This window comes from Lepus europaeus, chromosome 12, assembly GCF_033115175.1.
Source record: "Lepus europaeus isolate LE1 chromosome 12, mLepTim1.pri, whole genome shotgun sequence".
NCBI classification, from domain to species: domain Eukaryota; kingdom Metazoa; phylum Chordata; class Mammalia; order Lagomorpha; family Leporidae; genus Lepus; species Lepus europaeus.
The window spans coordinates 692,432-710,531 of NC_084838.1; the positions used below are offsets into that span (position 1 = coordinate 692,432).

The 18,100-nt window shown below is 70.9% G+C and overlaps 5 protein-coding genes across 10 annotated transcripts; 2 read left to right on the forward strand and 3 right to left on the reverse strand.

Annotated features, from left to right (window-relative positions):
- Positions 1 to 19: 19 nt before the first annotated feature.
- LOC133771918 (RING finger protein 208) lies at positions 20 to 2,183 on the reverse strand. Its single transcript, XM_062208324.1, has 2 exons — positions 2,176 to 2,183; positions 20 to 1,358 (listed from the first exon to the last, which is right to left on the reverse strand). Exons 1-2 carry the CDS (start codon positions 2,181 to 2,183, stop codon positions 482 to 484), a joined length of 885 nt encoding a protein of 294 aa, XP_062064308.1. The 3' UTR covers positions 20 to 481.
- On the reverse strand, positions 1,707 to 7,264 carry NDOR1 (NADPH dependent diflavin oxidoreductase 1). 5 transcript variants are annotated; one of them, XM_062207142.1, is made up of 14 exons: positions 7,070 to 7,263; positions 6,869 to 6,946; positions 5,722 to 5,819; positions 5,046 to 5,144; positions 4,860 to 4,961; positions 4,570 to 4,779; positions 4,229 to 4,350; positions 3,926 to 4,146; positions 3,736 to 3,843; positions 3,503 to 3,617; positions 3,280 to 3,426; positions 3,088 to 3,206; positions 2,913 to 3,007; positions 1,709 to 2,819 (listed from the first exon to the last, which is right to left on the reverse strand). In XM_062207142.1, the coding sequence occupies exons 1-14, from the start codon at positions 7,202 to 7,204 to the stop codon at positions 2,675 to 2,677; spliced, it is 1,794 nt and encodes a 597-aa protein (XP_062063126.1). In that variant the 5' UTR covers positions 7,205 to 7,263; the 3' UTR covers positions 1,709 to 2,674. The 5 variants fall into 5 exon arrangements, with proteins under 5 accessions (XP_062063128.1, XP_062063126.1, XP_062063127.1 ...); XM_062207143.1 differs by having other exon boundaries at positions 6,869 to 6,897; positions 7,070 to 7,147; XM_062207145.1 differs by lacking the exon at positions 7,070 to 7,263 and having other exon boundaries at positions 1,710 to 2,819; positions 5,722 to 5,876; positions 6,869 to 6,945.
- A 138-nt stretch (positions 7,265 to 7,402) lies between these two features.
- Positions 7,403 to 8,440, forward strand: TMEM203 (transmembrane protein 203). Its single transcript, XM_062206824.1, has one exon. It carries the CDS (start codon positions 7,472 to 7,474, stop codon positions 7,880 to 7,882), a length of 411 nt encoding a protein of 136 aa, XP_062062808.1. The 5' UTR covers positions 7,403 to 7,471; the 3' UTR covers positions 7,883 to 8,440.
- Positions 8,441 to 10,121: 1,681 nt separating this feature from the next.
- On the forward strand, positions 10,122 to 15,783 carry TPRN (taperin). The gene is made up of 4 exons (XM_062207171.1): positions 10,122 to 11,822; positions 14,921 to 15,149; positions 15,229 to 15,335; positions 15,422 to 15,783. The coding sequence occupies exons 1-4, from the start codon at positions 10,122 to 10,124 to the stop codon at positions 15,482 to 15,484; spliced, it is 2,100 nt and encodes a 699-aa protein (XP_062063155.1). The 3' UTR covers positions 15,485 to 15,783.
- Positions 15,784 to 17,037: 1,254 nt separating this feature from the next.
- SSNA1 (SS nuclear autoantigen 1) lies at positions 17,038 to 18,068 on the reverse strand. 2 transcript variants are annotated; one of them, XM_062206827.1, is made up of 3 exons: positions 17,905 to 17,991; positions 17,536 to 17,735; positions 17,038 to 17,410 (listed from the first exon to the last, which is right to left on the reverse strand). In XM_062206827.1, the coding sequence occupies exons 2-3, from the start codon at positions 17,731 to 17,733 to the stop codon at positions 17,300 to 17,302; spliced, it is 309 nt and encodes a 102-aa protein (XP_062062811.1). In that variant the 5' UTR covers positions 17,734 to 17,735; positions 17,905 to 17,991; the 3' UTR covers positions 17,038 to 17,299. The 2 variants fall into 2 exon arrangements, with proteins under 2 accessions (XP_062062811.1, XP_062062809.1); XM_062206825.1 differs by having other exon boundaries at positions 17,044 to 17,410; positions 17,967 to 18,068.
- Positions 18,069 to 18,100: the final 32 nt, after the last annotated feature.

The window sequence follows — 18,100 nt, forward strand, 5'->3', positions numbered from 1 at the left end:
CAGGGTGGACAGAACACGCAGATGGTGTTTATTGTGCCGCTGTGCACGTGGCACTGCTCAAGGCTGGACCTGGGCCCCGGCTCACTCAGGGGCAAGGCCAGGGCTGGTGGCCCGAGCGCAGGCCTCTCCCTCAGGGTCACACTGGTCCCTTCCTGGGGCCGCTGGGGGTCTGACCACGGCCAGGGCTCTGTTCAGGTTCCGTCTGCTGTGCCCGGCTGGGCCTTGGCAGGGAGGGGTGTGCCGCTGCCGGCACAGTGCCTGCCCGCTGCTCACGGGCTGTCCTTGGCTCTGGTGTCCTTGGTGCTCCGCCGAAGCCGGGGTAGCAGGGTGGTGGGGACGCCAGCTGGGTGGCCTGGGCCCTGGTCGTGGGCTTGGCGGTGGCAGGTCCTCGTTGCTGGCCAGTGCCCCGGTCCAACCTTGGTCTTCAGGCTGGTGGTGCAACCTCGCGTCCTGGTGGTGTCCGGGGCCGTCCTGGGCTCGGTCAGTGGCTGGGGCGGTCCAGCAGCATGAACAGCAGCCCCAGCAGTAGGAGCGGCGTGAAGATGACCAGCAGCCCCAGCAGCTCCAGCGCCAGCAACGCCAGCAGCGCCAGGCGGCGCGCACAGGGCCCCTGCTCCCTCAGCGCCCACAGCCGGGCACCCAGGCAGGGAGGGCAGGGCAGGAAGGGCAGGCAGCCCCGGCCACCCGCGGGCCCCGCCAGGAAGCGCAGCTGGTAGCGGTGCTCCAGGGAGCCCCAGGGCCCGGGCCCCCGGCGCGGCGGGGCGGGGGGCTCGGGGGGCGGGGGGCGCTGGGGCCCATCGGCCTGGAGCAGCTCCTCCTGCAGCCGGCAGATCTCCCACTCCAGCATGGGCGTCTTCTGGCGACACAGCGGGCAGCGCACCCGGCCCAGGTCGACGCTGGGGGCTGTGCCCAGCAGCCGGTGCAGGCAGCCCACACACAGGCCGTGGCCACAGTTCAGCAGGGCCGGGCGCTGCTGGCCAGGCCCGTAGGGCTCTGTGCAGATGGGACACTCCTCCTCTGCCCCCTGCCCCCGCACCTGCTCCTCCCGCCCTGCTGGCAGGGCCCAGATATCGGCCAGGGCAGCAGCCCCCAGCAAGGGCTCACTGTCCCGAGGCCTGGCGCCCCGGGGGACCCTGAGGTCATCTCTTTCATCTGCTGGCTCCTGGTACGGCGGGTCCAGGCCCTCAGGGTCCAGAGAAGTCCAAGGCGGGCTGCTGGGCTCAGAGCCGGGCTGGCCCAAGGTGGGGGTGGGGGCACCCAATTCTGGGGTGGAGGCCCTGGGGCCGGAGTCAGGGTGGGTGGGTAGGGAACCCAGCGTGGTGATGGGGGTCGTCAGGGGTGTGAAGGTCAGTGTGGCCCTGAGGCACCGCGCGGGATCTGGGCTCCACCCACAGCTCCGGCACTGACCTCCAGCTTCCTCCAGGCTTGCTGGCCCCACTGCAGGTCAACCTCGCCTGGGACCCAGCGATGAGCCAGCTCCAGGGGGCTCCTGGGCCCATGCGGTGCCGTCCCCAGGCAGACCTGGTCTGAGCCTGGCCCACCCACGTCCAGTCCCGGCCAGCAACTGACCAACAGGCAGAAGCCCGACAGCGCCGGTGTAAGCAGGCACCGCCCAACCCCTCCGACAGGATTTCCCAGTTCGAGCAGGCGAAGCCCCTCCCAGGGGCGGCCCAGCGCCTGCCACGCCCCCTCTGGGCCACGCCCCCGCGCACCACTCCCCAAGCTCCGTGGGCAGAGCCGGCTGGGGAGTAGCCTGGGCCCCCTGAGCCGCTTCCTGCTGGGCCATCAGAGGAGGGCAGACCTGCTGGAGCCCCTGGGCACTGCAATCAGGCACCCAGGCTCCAGCAACACCTCTGGCGCAGGCAGCCCAGCAAGGCACACGTGGGCACATGTGTACCCACAGGCACACGCTGGCACATCCGTGTACCCACAGGCACACACATACACCCAGAGGCACATACGTGTACCCACAGGCACACGCATACACCCAGAGGCACACATGTGCACCCAGAGGCCAGAGGCACATACATGTACCCACAGGCACACGCATACACCCACAGGCACACATGTGCACCCAGAGGCCAGAGGCACATACGCACTCCCACAGGCACCCGCGGGCACCCACAGACACCCACTGGCACATATGCACACCCAGAGGCACACGCATACACTCACAGGCACATGTGCACCCAGAGGCCAGAGGCACATACACACACCCACAGGCACCCACGTGTGCACACCCCCCCGTGGCCCAAGCTGAGCAGGAAGAAGGGAGACAGCGCACGTGGCAGTGGTCAGAGGCTGCGGTTTACTGCCCTGGCCCTGCCGTCGGGGGGGGGGGGCTGGCCAGCCTCCTCCCGCTGTCCCTCAGGAGGCTGGGGGCCTGCACTGAGCCCCAGCCCTGTGGTGTCGCAGGGAGACTGGGGTGGCAGCGTCCCTGCAGGCTGACAGGGCTGGCAGGAGGCAGGGGCGGTGGTGGGGCTGCTGGGCCCGAGCCATCGGGTGCCCCCGGGTCCCCGTTCCCGTGCAGGGTGACGGGCAGGGGACGTAGACAGGGCTGTGGCTGAGGGGAGGGGCAGGCGGGGACAACCGGGGCGTCCTGACCGGCAGTGTGACAAGGACTGGGGTCCGACGGGGCCAGGGAGCGGCTCTGGAGGTGGGGGGGGGCAGCAGGTCAGGCCCAGGTCTCAGTCTGGAAGCGCAGCGTCGCCTGGAGCCTGGCAAGGTAGGCGGCAGCCTCCGGGCCGGAGAGCCCGCCCTGCTCCTGGAAGATGGCGGCCAGGGCCTCGGAGACCTCTGTCGGCAGGTGCTTGGCATTGCTGCAGGGATGGCCACCGGGAGCTCCGTGAGGCGGGGACCTGGGGACCCTAGGGGGTGGGGGCGAGGCCCTCCCGCCCGCGGGTGCAGCTCACCCTGCCAGGTAGAAGCAGGCCCCCTGGCGGTCCAGCAGCTCCCACACCAGGGGCCCCAACTCCCGGAGCCGGTGCTGCACGTACACTTTGTGCTCCTGCAGGGCGGGGGCAGGGCAGGCCCTGAGTGTGAATCCCTCCCGCCCCCTCCCCGCCCTCCCCGCCCTGCGCGGCCCACCTGCTCCCGGGAGAAGGCGGTGACCAAGGTCAGGCAGCCCCTCTTCTCCAAGAGCCGCCACTCAGCCTCCCAGTAGAAGTCCTGGTCCCTCAGGCGGCAGCCAAAAAACAAGTAGTTCCCTGGGGGGACGCAGAGCAGCCTGAGCCGGGCCCAGCCCGCCCGCCCGCCCGCCCTGCCGCCCCGAGTACTCACCCGTGCGGCCCTGGGCCACGCGCTCCTGGACAGCTGCCCGGAACGGGGCCACACCGGTGCCAGGCCCCACCATGACCACAGGCGTGTCTGCCGTCTCTGGGAAGGCCAGGCTGCCAGGCCGCACCCACAGGGGCACCTGCACAGGTCCTGCCACAGGAGGGAGGCGGCGTGAGGCGGCCTGGGGGCCTCCCCAGCAGGGCGTGGCCATGGGAGTAGGGGTCACCTTGTCCAGGGTCCAGGGACGCCAGCCAGGAGGAGCAGAGGCCCCGGCGCGGCTCCTTGAGGCGGGTCCGGTACTGCACCACGGCCACCAGGATCTGCAGCCGTGCCGGGTGCACCTGGGGGGACGGTGTGCACCCTGTCCAGCTAGGACCGGTCTGCTGCCAGCCACAGGCCCCACCCACGCCGCCCAGGGCAGTGGGGGGAGGGGCAGGGCCACGGCCCTCGGTCGCTCACCAGCAGCGAGGAGGCGATGGAGAAGGGGCGAGGGCGGATCAGGGGGATGAGGTCCAGCAGGTAGTCTGGGGGGATGGCGCCCGCGGTGTGGGGGAAGTCACACAGCACCTGGGGGACGGCACTGGGTGAGGCCGGGGCGGGGTGGGTGAAACCTGGGGCAGCTCTGCCCTGGCCCCGCCGCCGGCCTCACCTCCAGGATGGTGCGGCGGGGCCGGGAGCAGTACTCGTGGCGCTCCTCCTGGCCGGAAGCCGACGAGAACTCCTGCAGCTTCTCCCGCTCCAGCTCGTGCGGGGACAGACAGGCCAGGAGCTCGAAGAAGGAGCGGCGGGGCACGCTGGCGATGTCCAGGTACCGCGACACCAGGTGCCGAATGGAGCAGGGCTGGGGCAGCCCCTCCAGGCCGGGGGTACCTGCCGTGGGGAGCAGGAGGCCTGGTGGCCGGCCGCGGGCACGGGTGGGGAGGGCGGGCAGGAGCAGCAGCACTGGGCTTACCTGGCTCCTGCGGCCGCAGCCAGAAGCGCTGGTTGGGGTCCAGGCCCAGCACCTGGCAGAACCGCTGGACGTGGTCGGCGGTGTTGGAGGGCTGGATCAGCACCACGTCACCAGCAGTGAAGCTGGGTGGGAAAGCCAAGGCCATGGTGGGGGTTGGGGGAGGGGCTTGTGGAGGGAGGCCATGTTCAGGCCTCCCCAGCCGAGCCGCCATCGCCCAGCTTCAGCGGGGGCTCGAGAACCCTGTGCCCACAGCCCCCCTCCCCGAGCCCCCAAGCTCCCGGGGATGCCTCCATGCCCCGCTGCCCCTGCCTGTCGGTACGAGGCTGTGTCAGGCCCCTTACCTGATGCCAGAGCCCGTGATGTCAAACTCTATCAGCCGGACGTCCTGGAAGTGCGAGGGGCCGGTGACCCTCTGGTTGGTGACCATGGGCGCCAGGAAGGGCCGCAGCTCTGTGGGCGGTCCCTGAGGGTCAGCACCAGCCTCGCGTGGCTCCTCCGAGCTCACGCTGGAGCCCTCCTGAAGGAACTGCAAGGTGAACTTGGAGGGCAGGCTGTGGGGAGGGCGTGGGTGTCAGACCCTGGGCTGCCTTCCGGGGCCCCTCGCCCACCCCTCGGGGAGGCCCACACTCACGGGACTCCCGGGGGAATCACGGCGAGGCCGGGGGGCACGGGGTGCAGCCCCAGTACCTTCTCCCACAGGCTCTCCAGCCAGGGGTCGATGGCGGCGTCAGGCCTGGGGGGACGGGCACGAGCTGAGGGCGTCCTGCCCGTGGCGGGGCCTTGCTGGCCGCCCCACGGCACCGCCCCCTGCTCTCACCCCAGCTCGTGCTGGTCATCGCCCAAGCAGGCGGGCAGCAGCGCGCTGCCACCCAGCTGCAGCAGGCGGCGGTACAGCTTCTTGGCCACGAAGTTGAACCTGCAGAGACAGCAGGGCCGGCCCAGGCTCGGCAGAGCCGAGGAAGCTCCGGGGCTGGGGTCAGCCTTCATCCGGGGGCCTGCAGGTGGGAGCCAGGACTTGCGGGGCTCACCTGTCTTCCTGGGCGCGGTTTCCCCCGTGGGGAGTTGCGCCCCACCACCCCCCGTCACCAATACCACATGGAGCGGTCCCAGGTCCTCACTGCCTGTGCCTCCCACTGAAGGGACTTGGGGGTGCCTGACCTGTGGGCACGGCCACCCTGGCCCTCCTGGGACCGCCGGGCAGTCTTCCCCGTTTGCCGAGCAACACTGCTGCTTGTTTACGGGCAGGCCGAGGAAAACCAGAGGCAGCCTCCCGCCTCGGCGGACCCGTGTGGAGGGGCGCCAGCCCCACGGAGAGCGTGCGCGGACGGGACACAGCTCTTGCTCCTCCCGCCCAGCGCCAGCCCCACAGAGAGCATGCGTGGACGGGACACAGCTCTCGCTCCTCCCGCCCAGCGCCAGCCCCACGGAGAACGTGCATGGACGAGACACAGCTCTCGCTCCTCCCGCCCAGCGCCCACCCGTCTTGGACTCACTTGGCGTAGGAGGAGTCCCCAAGGCCCAGGACGGCGAAGTCCATCTGGCAGAGGGAGGTGGGCGGCAGGCGCTTCCGGAAGATGAACCTCCAGAAGTTCTGAAGCCGCAGGGAGCTGTGTCAGAGCCCGGGCTCCACTTCCAACCCGGCTTCCTGCTGTGCGCCCCGGGAGGCGGTGCTGACGGCTCACGTGCTTGGGCCCTGCCACCCACCCCCACTGGGGAGACCCAGACGGAGTTCTGGGCTCCCGGATTCAGCCTGGCCAGGCCCGGCTTTGCAGGCAGACGAACATGGACAACGCGACAGCTTCTGATGCCGCCATAGTGGCGAGAAACCGTCCAGGGAAGGCAGGCTGGCCCCGAGGCCACCCAGGAGGAGGCACTCACGAGGTGGGGGGCGAGCTCGCTGCCTCCCGAGCCCCCTCCCCTCGTCTCCCCCGCCAGGCCAGGCCTCCCCGCTACAGCAGTGGTTCTGGGCTGTGCTGCTGGGACCCCTCCCCCCCTGCTCCCCGCCCTCACGGGGCCATCCCAGGAGCCCTAAACCTGAACCCCTGGGGCAGGAACCCCGACCTTCCTTGCCCGTGACCAGAGCAGCCCTCCGAGCTGCCCCTCTGCTCCACTCCCCCCACCACCACCCTGCAAGGCGCCTCAGCCCCTGTGTGCCCACCGCCCCTTCTGTGAGTGAGCAGAGGACCTGGACGTGAGAGCTGTCGCCCCACGGCTTCCAGCCCATCTGCCTGACCGCGGCTGCCCGGCCACTCTGTGCTGCGGCGCCAAGCACCCTCCTCCCGGGCCTGGCGCCCGGCTCACTGCAGGACCAAAGGCTCTGCTCGCACCCCGCAGCTGGGCCCCCCTAGCATCTAGCACCTCCCCCAGCTGCGGACGCTCCCGGGAGCCCCGGCCCCAGCTCGTGCCCAGGCTGCTCCGAGACCTAAAGGCCCTTCCCCGAGAGCCACAGGAGACCAGACCAGCCTGTCCGCGAGCGTCGAACACGGAGGACGAGGCCTCTCCGACAGCACCGGCGGCGAGCGCCGGCTGCGCCCGGAACCAGCACCAGCTGTCAGAGAGCAACTACCTACTGCCGCTGTCTCTCCAAGTGCGGGCCGGGGGCCGGGGGCCGGGGTCGGAGCCCCACCGGGCCAGCCTTACCTTCATGTTGTCCGGGGGGTCTCCCTGGCCTGCAGTTGCACACACAAATATCACCAGGGGCTCGTTGATCAGGTTCGCCTCAACGAGAAGACACGCAGGTAAGGCCTCGAGCGGGGACACCGCACCGAGGGCGCCCTCCGCGAGCACCCCCGCGGCCCAGCCCGCCTCCCCTCGGCCTCCCCGCGCCCCCGGAGCGCTCACCACCGCGTAGGAGTCCAGGGCCTGCACGCGGCAGCCGAGCCTCCGGCGCCGGGCCTCGCGGCCCAGCCTCTCCGCCACATCCTGGGCCGTGCCTGTCTGGCTGCCGAACAGCACCAGCAGCTGCGGGCTCGGCATCGGGGCTCCCCCGGGGGGTCCCCGCCACCAGGCGCACCGCCGGCGCCCGCCGCGAGGCGACTTCCGCGTTCCGCCGTCCACCGGAAGTGACGCACTCGGGCCGCGCCGGCGGGGCATGGCGTCCGAGCGCCGCGGGCGTCGGCGGGCGGCCGGTGCGGGGTTCCGGGCGCAGGCCGGGGGCGTCGGCGGCGCGGCCGCTCGCTGCCTCGCGCTCGCGGCGGTTGCGGGGGTGGCCGGCGAGGCCCCGGGCCGCGCGCGGCCGGCGCCATGCTCTTCTCGCTGCGGGAGCTGGTGCAGTGGCTGGGCTTCGCGCCCTTCGAGAGCTTCGTGCACCTGCTGGCCCTGCTGGTGTTCTCCGTGCTGCTGGCGCTGCGCGCCGACGGCCTGGCGCCCGGCCTGTCCTGGTGGAACGTGTTCGTGCCGCTGTTCGCCGCCGACGGGCTGAGCACCTACTTCACCACCATCGTGTCCGTGCGCCTCTTCCAGGACGGGGAGAAGCGGCTGGCCGTGCTGCGCCTCTTCTGGGTGCTCACGGTGCTGAGCCTCAAGTTCGTCTTTGAGATGCTGCTGTGCCAGAAGCTGGTGGAGCAGACCCGGGAGCTGTGGTTCGGCCTCATCGCGTCGCCCGTCTTCATCCTGCTGCAGCTGCTCATGATCCGCGCCTGTCGGGTCAACTAGCCCCGCGCCGGGCGTGCGTGCCCGGGCCTGTGGGGCCGGCCAGCCCCGCGGTCCCCGGGCCTGTGGCGTGGGCCAGCCGAGGCCCCACCTCCGCCTGCTGCACCAGAGACAGCGCCTGCTCCTGCCCAGCCAAGTGGCCGCTTCGCTGCCCAGAAGTCGTGGCTGAAAATGCTTCCTCCGTCAGCTCGGGACCTGCACAGCAGCTGCCCAGCTGGACTCAGGGACTTCCTGGCCCGGCTGTGCTGACCCAAGAGCTCCAGTCGCACCCGCGCTGTCCAGGCTGTGTTAGATGGTGGGTCTCCTGCCCGATGTCCTTTCTCCATCCCGGCCACCACGCAGGGCCTGAAGGACGTCAGAGCCCATCCGCTGTCGGCTGGGAACATCGCTCTGCTATGGGGTTGGCCGCGAGGAACAGGTGCCCGGTGCCCTGAGGACTGAGACCTGCAGGTGGGAAGCGGGGGTGGCCGGCTCTGTCGGCCGGGGTCTTTGCTCTGACGCCAGTTGGGTGCCCAATGGGAACATCTGCGATAAAAATAAAAAAAGAGAATCTTTCCGGAACGGCACGGGTTTTCTGTGCGTCCTGAAGACGGACCCCTGCGTGGGTCTCACAGGGGGGCTTGGGGTGGACCTGGAGGGGAGGCGAGCGGGGGGCACCCAGGGGAGGGCACCTGCCATGTGTGGCTCTGCAGGGGCGGGGGCAAAGCTGCCCTGAACCCTGGTTTCCCGCCACTCGTGAGCTGGGGAGGCTTCCACGTTTAGAAGGGTTCAGGATGAAGGGTGTGACGGTGACCGCGGCCCGAGCGGCAGGGCAGCACTCGGCACCTCGGCCGACGGGGCCTGGCCGTCCTCCGAGGACGGGTGCTGACCTGAGGCTGTGGGGCATCCAGCAGTGTCCACGGCCTCTAGGTCTTGGGACCGCTTTTCCCAGAACAGGTGTGCTGACCCTGCTGTGACAGCCTGTCCAGCTTGTGGGCCTGTGTCCCCTTGCCTGAGGGGTGCCGGTCCCGTAGGCTCACTACCGCACTGCCCTGCACTTGGGAGACCCCTGGCCGGGTCAGTCTCACTACCAAGATGTCTCCGGCCCAGGACTGACCTGCTTTGTCAGAGTCGGACACCTGGCGCTGGGAGTGGGCTCCCTTGTGCTGGTATTTTGCTGGTCTGGAGTACTGGGCACTCCTGTTTGTTAGAGGTGATTTGAGGAGGGTCCGGGGACGCTGGAACCCAAGGTGCTCCAACCTAACAGGGAGGGGAGTTAAGGCGCTGGCAGCTGCAGGCTGAAACCTGCCGAGATTCCTTGCAGAGAGCCGGCCCGGGCCCTCCCCCGCCCCCGAGGCCGGGGTGTGTGTGTGTGTGTGTGCAGGCGGTAGTGGCATTGCGGGGGAGCTGCTGCTGGCACCCCAGAGCACCGCGCTCCTCCCCGGGGAGGAAGCTGAGGACCGGTCGGCCTAGAGGGGCTGCACCCTCGGAGGAAGTGGGACCCCCCTACGCCGCCGAGCGATGAGAACCCTGGTGTGGCCACAGCGTGGGCTGCTCCGACACTCGCCCTTGCCCCCCAGGCCCTTTCTGCACTGCGAGCTAGCCGAGCACGCGGGCCCCCTGCGCCTGCTTGTGGGTGGAGAGGCCCCTCTCCGTTCCTCGGCGTCTCTCTGTCCATGATCGGTGGGGCCAGGTCTGAGGAGCCCCCGGGACCCCGCGCGGGAAGCCCCGGGGGCCGCCTTCCGCGCCCGCACAGCCCCTCCTGCCCCGCGCTTTCAGCGACGGGCTGGGCGCTGGAGCGATGCGGAAGTCGCAAGTCCAGCCAAGGTCACTCGCGGCGCGGGACCCAGGGGTCCGCTCTTGGCCGCCCGCCAGGTCCTGCCCCCGCCCGGCGGGCACCCGGGTGAGCCGAGAGCGCAGAGGCGGAAGTAGGGCCGCCAATGAGCGGCGCGGAGGCCGGGGCCGCGTCCGAGGCTCTCTCCAATGGGGGCCGGCTTTCGGGGGCCCGGCGTCGGCCAATCAGGCCCCCAGGTAGGCGGGGTCGAAGCGGAGGTTCTCCAATGGGCCGAGGGGGCCGGGCGTCCTCCCCCGCTACAGGTGGGGCTGCCCGGCGTGGGGCGGGGCTCGGCGGGCCTCCCCCAATGGGCAGCGGCCCGGTGGGCGTGGCCGTGGCGCGAAGGCCGGCGGCGGCCGGGACACTCAGTCCCGGTGCGCGCTGGCTGCGGCCGCCCGCGCAGTCCGCCGTCCCGGCCGCGCCCGCGCCATGGCCGGCCTGGGGCGGCCGCCGGCGCCGCGCGCCGCGATGCCCGCCTGGAAGCGGGAGATCCTGGAGCGGAAGCGCGCCAAGCTGGCCGCGCTGGGCGCGGGGCCGGGGGCCGGGGCGGCGCCGGCGGGGCCGGCCGAGCAGCTCGTGCTGGCCGAGAGCCTGGGTCCGCTGCGCGAGAACCCGTTCATGCGGCTCGAGTCGGAGCGGCGGCGCGGAGCGCGGCCGGCGCCGCAGCTGCTGGAGCTGTACCGCCGCGTGCCGGGCGTGCGCACCATCCGCGCCGACAACATCCTCATCATCGAGGCGGCGCCCGGCTGCCCCGCGCCGCCCGCCGGCCCCGCGCCGCCCGCCGGCCCCGCGCGCATCCGCGCCGCCGAGGTGCTGGTGTACGAGGCGCCGCCGCCGGCCGGCCGCGTCAGCCGCCTGCTGGAGAAGTTCGACCCCCCGGCCGCGCCGCGCCGCCGCGGGAGCCCGGAACGCGCCCGGCCGCCGCCGCCCGCACCCCGCGCCCCGCCGCCGCCGCCGCCGCCACCGCCCGCCGAGCGCGCCGCCCGCCTGCAGCCCGCGCGCCCCGCCGATGGGGCGGGCCCTGGGTCCCGGCGCGGCGAGTTCGTGCAGAAGACCGGCAGCAACTCGTTCACCGTCCACCCGCGCGGCCTACACCGCGGCGCGGCGCCCGAGCCCCGGCCCGGCCCTGCCTGCGCGCCGGCGAGCGCCCCTCCCGGGCCCGGAGATTGGAAGCCAAAGGCGGGGACGGCGGCGCCTCCCGCCGTCCCGCCCCCCAGCCCCGGGACCCCGAGTGCCACCGCCGCCGCGCCCAGCCCTGCCAGTGCCACTCCCAGCCAGCGCCGGTGGGTCTCCGCCGCCACCAGCGCCAACGACTCCTTCGAGATACTGCCGGCCCCCACGCCAGACTTGGAGGCCATCCCCTCGGGCGACCTGCAGGCCCGAGCCCTGGCCAGCCTGCGCGTGAACTCCCGGAACTCCTTCGTGTTTGTCCCAAAGCGCAAGGCCTCCGAGGCCGCTGCTCCTCCCCCGGACAGGCAGTCGGCGGCCTGGGCCGCCCGGAGCCCGGAGCCCGGAGCCCAGCCGGGGTCTGGAGACGCTGCGTCCGCCTCGGGGAGGAGCCCCTCAGAGGCCGCGGCGGGGCCTTGGGGGGCCGGCGCCAGGCCAGCCACCACGCTCACGGATGGGGCCGCCCGGGGCGGCGGGCTGCCCTCGCCACCCCCGTTCCTGCCGGCTGCTGCGGAAGCCGAGCCTGTCCAGAGCGACAGGGCTCCCGGCTTGGCCAAGAATGGCCGGGAGCCCGGGCTGCCGGTCACCTACATCGACGAGGTGGACTCTGAGGACGAGGGCCCCCAAGAAGCCAAGCTGCCCTGCCCGGGGGCTGGTGCGTCTCCCCGGCACCTCCCGCACCCAGCCAGGCCCGGGCACACGGCGGAGCTCCAGCACCGGGGCGGCAACACCTTCGTGGTGGTGCCCAAGAGGAAGCCGGCAGTCCTGCAGGAGCAGCCCTGCGGGCCAGCCAATGGGCAGCCACAGCCCCGAGAGGCCGAGGAGCCGCAGGGAGAGGCCGGCGGCCTCCTGGGCACGGTGCTAAAGAAGCGCTACCCCACTGTGCACGAGATCGAGGTGATCGGCGGCTACCTGGCCCTGCAGAAGTCCTGCCTCACCAAGGCCGGCTCCTCGAGGAAGAAGGTCAGCGGTGGGGGCAGGGCCGAGCAGACAGGGTGGGGGCCAGCCTCCTGCTGGCTCGCAGGGCTGTCCCTCTGGGGGTCCAGTTGGGAAGAGGGCCCTGCCTGGCCTGGCTTTGAGGGGCGGCCTGCTATGGTGGGTCAGTACCAGCTCGAAGCTGGTGGTAAGGGCAGCGGGTCCCGCCTGCTCCGTCCACCTGGCTGTGCGGCTGGCAGCTGGGCCGGCCACACCCTGGGGTGTGACGCTGGGGCCTCAGGGGAAAGGCTCCGAGCGCAGCTGGCACCCAGCGAGGAGCTGCTCTGGCCTGGATCCCCCTGGGCACACGGAAGTGCTCTTGGGATTCTTCCTGGTTTCTCCAGCACCTGTGTTTGTCGCCCGGGGTAAATTCCCAGGCCAGCCCGGCTCCCCACCAGCTGGCTCCGGAGAGATGCACTTTCCCCCGGTGTTGGGACAGCGCCCAGGGGAGTCTAAGGCTCCCCCAGCCTCAGGCCCTGCCTGCTCCATCTGCCGATAATGACGCCGGAGCCGGGCAGGCGTCCACGCCCCCTGGATCAGGGCTGGGCCCGCTGTGACATCCCTGGCTGCCTCTCGTGCTGTCCTCCGCCTCCTCCCTCCCTTGCCCCTTGGCCTGCTTCTCCCTGGTGTGCCTCTGACCCTTGGCTCTGGCTACAATGTGGGGTGGCCCCCTCCCCACCTTGCCCCAGGAAATGGAAGCGGTACAGAGACTGAGGCTGGAGCGCCCGCCCTTGGCCGGGGTCATTCACCCATGGCCGGCCTGGCACCTGCCTGGGTTGCTGTCTAGGGCCAGGCCATCCTGCCCCAGCTGGAAGCAGAACTGGGGGGAGTTGAGGTGAGAAGGATGGGGAGCCTGCAGCCCCCAGGAGCAAGAGGAGGTGTGACTGACAGGGCACCGGATGGCGCTGATCTCCGTGCCAGCCTGAGCCTGAGTCCAGATGGCTAAGCCTGGCGTGGCCAGGTGGCCTGCTGGCTCGGACTTTCGGCCGGTGCCCGCACCAGCTGCCCACCCAGGAGGAGCCGGCCTGTGGGGCTGCCTGGCCTTCAGCCTCCAGGGCCCCTGGCCGTGTGTGTGCCTGCACCTCCCAGCCCCCCTGCAGGCTGGGGCCTGGCCCAGGTCTCCCTGCCAGTTTGTTGTTGTTGTTTTTTTTCCTCAAAGGTTTATTCATGTATGTGAGAGGCAAAGTTAGACAAAGACTGATGATCTTCCCTTCCATCTTTGGGTTCACTCCCAAGGGGCTGCAACAGCTGGGTCTGGATCAGGATGAGTGAAGCCAGGAGCTTCTTCCGGGTCTCCCACAAGGGTTCAGGGCCAAGCACTTGGGCCATCTGCTGCTTTCCCAGGCCACTGGCTGGATTGGAAGTGGAGCAGCACCGGGATGCTGGCGTCGCCTGCCAGCCCCGGCTTGGGCCACCTCCCTGCTGCCCCCGGTCACTGGTGACCCCGGGGTTTACCCAGAGGGCAGGCAGAACGCAGCCGCTTGGCTTCCTCTGGGCAGTGGCCCCTGCTGGCCGCACAGCCGAGGGTGCAGCCCTGGCCTGGCCTCAGAGGGCTGCAGCCACACCACCTGGCCTGGCTCCCCACAGCCGCCTCCCGTGGGATTGGGCCCTGTGGCCTCTCCACCTGGCCAGCTCCTTCCCCTCTCCTTTGCCCTCTGAAGTGTAGCCTCCACCCAGCTTCCAGGCCAGTTCTGGCTCAGCCTGGCTGGCACCCTCCTTGCTCCCAGAGGGGCTGCCTTGGGCTGGGGGCTGCATTGGCCCCGGGGCACAAGCCGTGTGGACACTCTACCTGAACAGCTTCCTGCTTTGTCCCCCGTGTCCCCTGTGGGAGCTCTGGCTGCGGGGGGATGGGAGGCCGTGTGTGCTGTGGGAGAGGTGGGCGGGGCAGGGCCACCTGCAGCCGGGCAGGCGGTAACTGGAGCTGGGCGTGAATGGGCAAGGCAGGTGCAGTGAGAACAAAGGCCCCTGTGGAAGTGGGAGGTTCCCCGGCCAGGGCCCACCTGTCTGCTGCTGTGCTCCGTGCCACGGGCAAAGTCCCCAAGAGGCCCGGTGATCAGGCGCACTGGGTGCCAGCCCTGGCCACGCCCTCCCGCCCATCCTATGTCCTGTCCCCAGCAGCATGAGTCATGGGGTGCCCTGTGACCCACTGACCTGCACCCAGTGGGCCCCTGGACCTCAGCTGGGGGCAGATGGCCTGTGGGCCAGGCTGTGCCAGGCTCAGTGTGCCCAGCCCCCAAGGCCTCCCCACGAGGAGCTGGTCATGTGGACTGACAAGGGTGCTGAGCCTGGGCTCTGGCAGCCGGCCCACCCCTGCCGGTTCTTAGTGGTGGGGGATGGGCCTGGCAGGCTGGGGCCATTGGGACGAGGCAGCAGGGGCGGTCTGGGCCCCTGTGGGAGTGCCTGTCCTGGAGGGCTGGGGGTCCCCATCCCCGAGCCGGCTGGTGCAGGTGGGTGCCTGTGGGCTCTGCTGGCCAGCCCTGCTGTGCTGGCCTCTGCCCAGCCTCCTGTGGTCAGGCCTGCCTGCTCCTGAGACCTTTGTGAGCTGTGCTCACACCGAGGCCAGGAGCCCAGGGACGGGGCGGGGGGGGGGGGCTCTGGCTGGGGAGGGGAAGGGAGAGGTCAGGGGTGTGGGCTGGCACGTTGGGACACCTCAGCCACCCCGGTGAGCTGGCTGCTCGATGCCCCTCCTGTATGTCACTGGGTGGCCGTGGCTGTCTGGGGGCCTGCCTGCAGCCTCCCCCAGGGAGGAGGGAGAACTTGAACTTGAGCTGCGGTGTCCTGTGCCCAGGAGTCTAGTATTTCGAGCTGCTGGATGGCTGCATATCATTACCCGGCGGCCTGTGGGCGCTCTGCGTCCTGCCCAGCGGGGCCTGCCTGGTCGCTCAGCCCTCCCTGCAGGTCCGGGAGGGGGCCTCCCCCGGGACAGCCTGGGAGCAGGAGCCCCGTCGGCCTCGGGCCCGCTCTGGGCTCGGTCAGGAGCTGGCGGCCCCTGCCGAAGGCCTGTGAGCTCGCCCAGGACACTGGCTGGGCTGTGGGAGGCCGACGTCCCCATGCGCCGTGCGGTGGCGCCGGCTGTCTGTCCCCAGATGAAGATCTCCTTCAACGACAAGAGCCTGCACACCACCTTCGAGTACCCTTCTGAGAGCTCCTTGGAGCAGGACGAGGAGGCGGAGCACGAGGACGGGGGCGACGAGGATGATGAGGACGGCGAGGGCGAGGGTGAGGGGTCCGGCCCAGAGAGGCCCTTCACGCTCTTCCTGCCGCGAGCCACGTTCGTGGGCAGCGTGGGGCCCGAGCGGCCAGGTGGGAGCTCAGGTGAGTGCCGGCCCATGCGGCGGGGAGCCTGGTGGCGGGGGCCCGGCCCACATGTCCACCTGTCCTGCTCGGCCCTCAGGCCTGTCCAGCTACACCCCGAAGCACTCTGTGGCCTTCAGCAGATGGCAGGAGCAGACGCTGGAGCAGGCTGCGCGTGAAGCCGAGCCTCCGCCCGGCGAGGTCACGGTGAGCTGGGGCAGGGGCGCCCGCAGCCAGGAGGGCAGGGGCTGGCAGCAGGACAAGCCCTGTGGCTACTCCGCACTCTCTTCCAGCTCACACCGGCCAGTCACGACGACCTCTCCGACTTCCGCAGCGAGCCGGCCCTCTACTTCTGATCCCAGCCAAGGCCGTGCCTGCCCCTCCTGTCCTCCCCCCTTCTTCCTGTGGTCCCACAGCCCTGCTGGGGCTCCAGCCCTCAGGGCCAGGGCTGTTTGGGTCTCAGTCTTTGGCCCTGGCTTTGGGGGGTGAAAGGCAGAGAAGGGGAGCAGCCTGTGGGGAGGGCTGGGGTCCTGCCAGGTGGTGGGGAGCGAGTTGGCCCCGTCCTGCCCACCTGTCTCCTGCAGCACTCCCCAGCCCCGCCCCCACCCCTTGTGAATGGCAGGTGCGACAGTGGGCTCTAAATAAACAGCACTGGAGGATGCCTCTGCCCTTGGTGGACTGTGGGGACCCGGGGGCACGGCAGGGAGCATGGGCGGGGACCCCGGGGCCTTGGCTCTCACCCCCTCACCGGAGCCCGCCTCCCGGCTTCCTGTGCCCAGCTGTGGGCCCTGGAGGGCGGGCGGGGGCTGTGGCTGTGGGTCTGTGGTGACTTCGCAGAAGGGACCAGAGGCAGGGCAGGCTGGACAAGGTGGAAGGCTGGGAAGGGAGGCTGGGCAGCCGACGGCCCACAGGCAGCACCTGCGCGGGCACCGAGTGCCGGGGACTGGTTCCCCTCCAGGGTGGTCAGCGGCCCTTGCTGTGGCGTGGCTGGGAAAGCCACCGCCCGAGTTGCCAGTGTCCCCGGTGAGCAGCGTTCAGGACCCGGCTGCTCCACCTGGGACAGCAGCAGGTGTGTCCCAAGTGCTTTGTCCCCTGCACCCTGTGGGAGTTCCAGGGGTGTGACGTCCTGGTCCACCCTGGCTGTCGTGGCCATGTGGAGAGAGGACCAGCAGACGGAAAAAGCTTCAAAAACAAAACTCCTCAGAAGCCACCAGGCTTGGGGTAGGGGGGCAGTGTTCTGGGGGGCGTGTCCTGGCGGGGGAGGGGCGGCCTTTCCAGGACCCCAGTCCAGGTGGCAGCTGGGCCTTGGTTACTGCAGACGGACAGGCTGCTGAGGTTGGGGGCTGGGCAGGAGGGAGTGGACACTGGGCCTGTGGACAGCAGAGGGGCACCAGCACCTGTGGGCACAGTGGTGGCATCAAATGAGCACTTTTTTTCCTAAAGATTTATTTACTTCAGATGCGGAGTTAGAGAGCGAAGGAGTGGCCAATCTCCCATCCACTGGTTCACTCCCTAAATGGCCACCACGGCCGGAGCTGAGCCAATCGGAAGCCAAGGAGCCAGGAGCTTCCTCCAGGTCTCCCGCACAGGTGCAGGGGCCGAGGACTGGGCCAGGTGCCTCAGCAGCAGGGAGCTGGCTGGGGAGTGGAGCAGCGGCACTGCAGGCGGCTGCTTTGCCCGCTAGGCCACGGCGCCAGCCCCAAGTGAGCAGAATCCGAAACAGGAACAGGCAGGGGGAATGGAACCCCAGCCCTGGCTGAGTGGGATGGTGCCCTCCGTGCACGGGGGCAGAGCCCGGTCCGGCCTCCTGGGGTGGGGCGGGCACCCTCAGGCACGGGCTCGCCAGGGGCCACAGCGGCTGGGCGGGGACCGGCTCCAGGGGTGCGCGCAGCCCCACGACTGACGCGGCTCTGTACAAATACAACCTTTATTGGCAGCGTCAGGGCCTGGGCCCCGGCCCCGGCCCCGGCCCGCCGCCCTGGCCACCACGGCCGAGCAGAGGCCAGCAGCAGGGGTGTGGGGGCCGCAGAGCCCACCTGGAGTCCAACACCCCAGGGTGCGCGGGAAGCCAGGACAGTCGCCGGTGGGCTGTGTCTGGGCGGCTTCTGGTCACCCGGGGCCACAGTGCAGGTGCAGCTGCTTCAGGGAGAGCCGGGGGCGGCCCCCGCCCGTCAGCTGTCCTTGCCCCCGCTGCCCTTCTGCTCCGTGGCCATGGTGGCCTTGGTCAGGTTCCCGGTCTCCCTCTTCAGGACGCTGAGCAGGGTCTGCGAGCTCTCCAGGATCTGCGCCGACGGGGGGAGGCTCACTGCCCGGCCCGGGGGTGGGGCCCCTCCCTTTCCTCCCCAGCCCCGGGCAGCAGCCGCGCGGGACAAGGCCAGGGCAGCCCGGCCACCCTGCCGAGCCCCACCTTGAGGTAGGCGGCCTCCGTCTCCGCGATGGTCCGGTCGAACTCGTTGCGGGAGGCGATCTTGCAGGCCAGGTTCTCGTTGACGCGGGCCAGCCGCTCGGTCAGCTGCCGCACCTCCGCCTGCAGCCGCTGCTTCTCCTCCTCCTCCTGCTGGATCTGCTGGCACAGCTCCTCCCGCTTCTGGCACAGCTCCTCCATACCTGCGGCGGCCCGGAGGTCAGCGCTGCGGCCCGCCGCCGCGCCCCCGGGGCCCTCGGCCCCAGCCCTGGGCGCGGGCAGGCCCGGTCCGCGTGCACCCGCTGGAGCCACACAACGCCCCGGGGAAGGCCGGCCCGCGGCGTCCGCGCTACGGGGGCCGAGGCCACGCACCGACAGTCCCCGGAGCCGGGCCCTGCGGCCCCCACGGCCTCCCCGACAGGCCCGCCGCTCACACTTGACCAGCTCGTTGTTGTAGGTCTGCAGCGCCGCGCCCTGCTGGGTCATGCTTAGCGCTCGGACGCCCCGACGCCCCAACCGCCGCGACGCCCCGTCTGCGCCTGCGCACTCTCCCCGCCGGCGCGCCGGC

What these genes read in the sequence shown, in the direction of transcription:
- TMEM203 (XM_062206824.1), top strand. Translation starts at nt 7,472, where the DNA reads ATGCTCTTCTCGCTGCGGGAGCTGGTGCAGTGGCTGGGCTTCGCGCCC.
- TPRN (XM_062207171.1), top strand. Translation starts at nt 10,122, where the DNA reads ATGGCCGGCCTGGGGCGGCCGCCGGCGCCGCGCGCCGCGATGCCCGCC. An exon ending in CCGGCTCCTCGAGGAAGAAG is followed by an intron (nt 11,823 to 14,920) that starts GTCAGCGGTGGG and finishes GTCTGTCCCCAG; the next exon opens with ATGAAGATCTCCTTCAACGA. An exon ending in CTCCGCCCGGCGAGGTCACG is followed by an intron (nt 15,336 to 15,421) that starts GTGAGCTGGGGC and finishes ACTCTCTTCCAG; the next exon opens with CTCACACCGGCCAGTCACGA.
- SSNA1 (XM_062206825.1), bottom strand. Translation starts at nt 18,018, where the DNA reads ATGACCCAGCAGGGCGCGGCGCTGCAGACCTACAACAACGAGCTGGTC. An exon ending in CAACAACGAGCTGGTCAAGT is followed by an intron (nt 17,736 to 17,966) that starts GTGAGCGGCGGG and finishes GGGCCGCCGCAG; the next exon opens with GTATGGAGGAGCTGTGCCAG. An exon ending in CGGAGGCCGCCTACCTCAAG is followed by an intron (nt 17,411 to 17,535) that starts GTGGGGCTCGGC and finishes CCGTCGGCGCAG; the next exon opens with ATCCTGGAGAGCTCGCAGAC.
- NDOR1 (XM_062207142.1), bottom strand. Translation starts at nt 7,204, where the DNA reads ATGCCGAGCCCGCAGCTGCTGGTGCTGTTCGGCAGCCAGACAGGCACG. An exon ending in GTGATTCCCCCGGGAGTCCC is followed by an intron (nt 4,780 to 4,859) that starts GTGAGTGTGGGC and finishes CCCTCCCCACAG; the next exon opens with CCTGCCCTCCAAGTTCACCT. An exon ending in GCTGCGGCCGCAGGAGCCAG is followed by an intron (nt 4,147 to 4,228) that starts GTAAGCCCAGTG and finishes TCCCCACGGCAG; the next exon opens with GTACCCCCGGCCTGGAGGGG.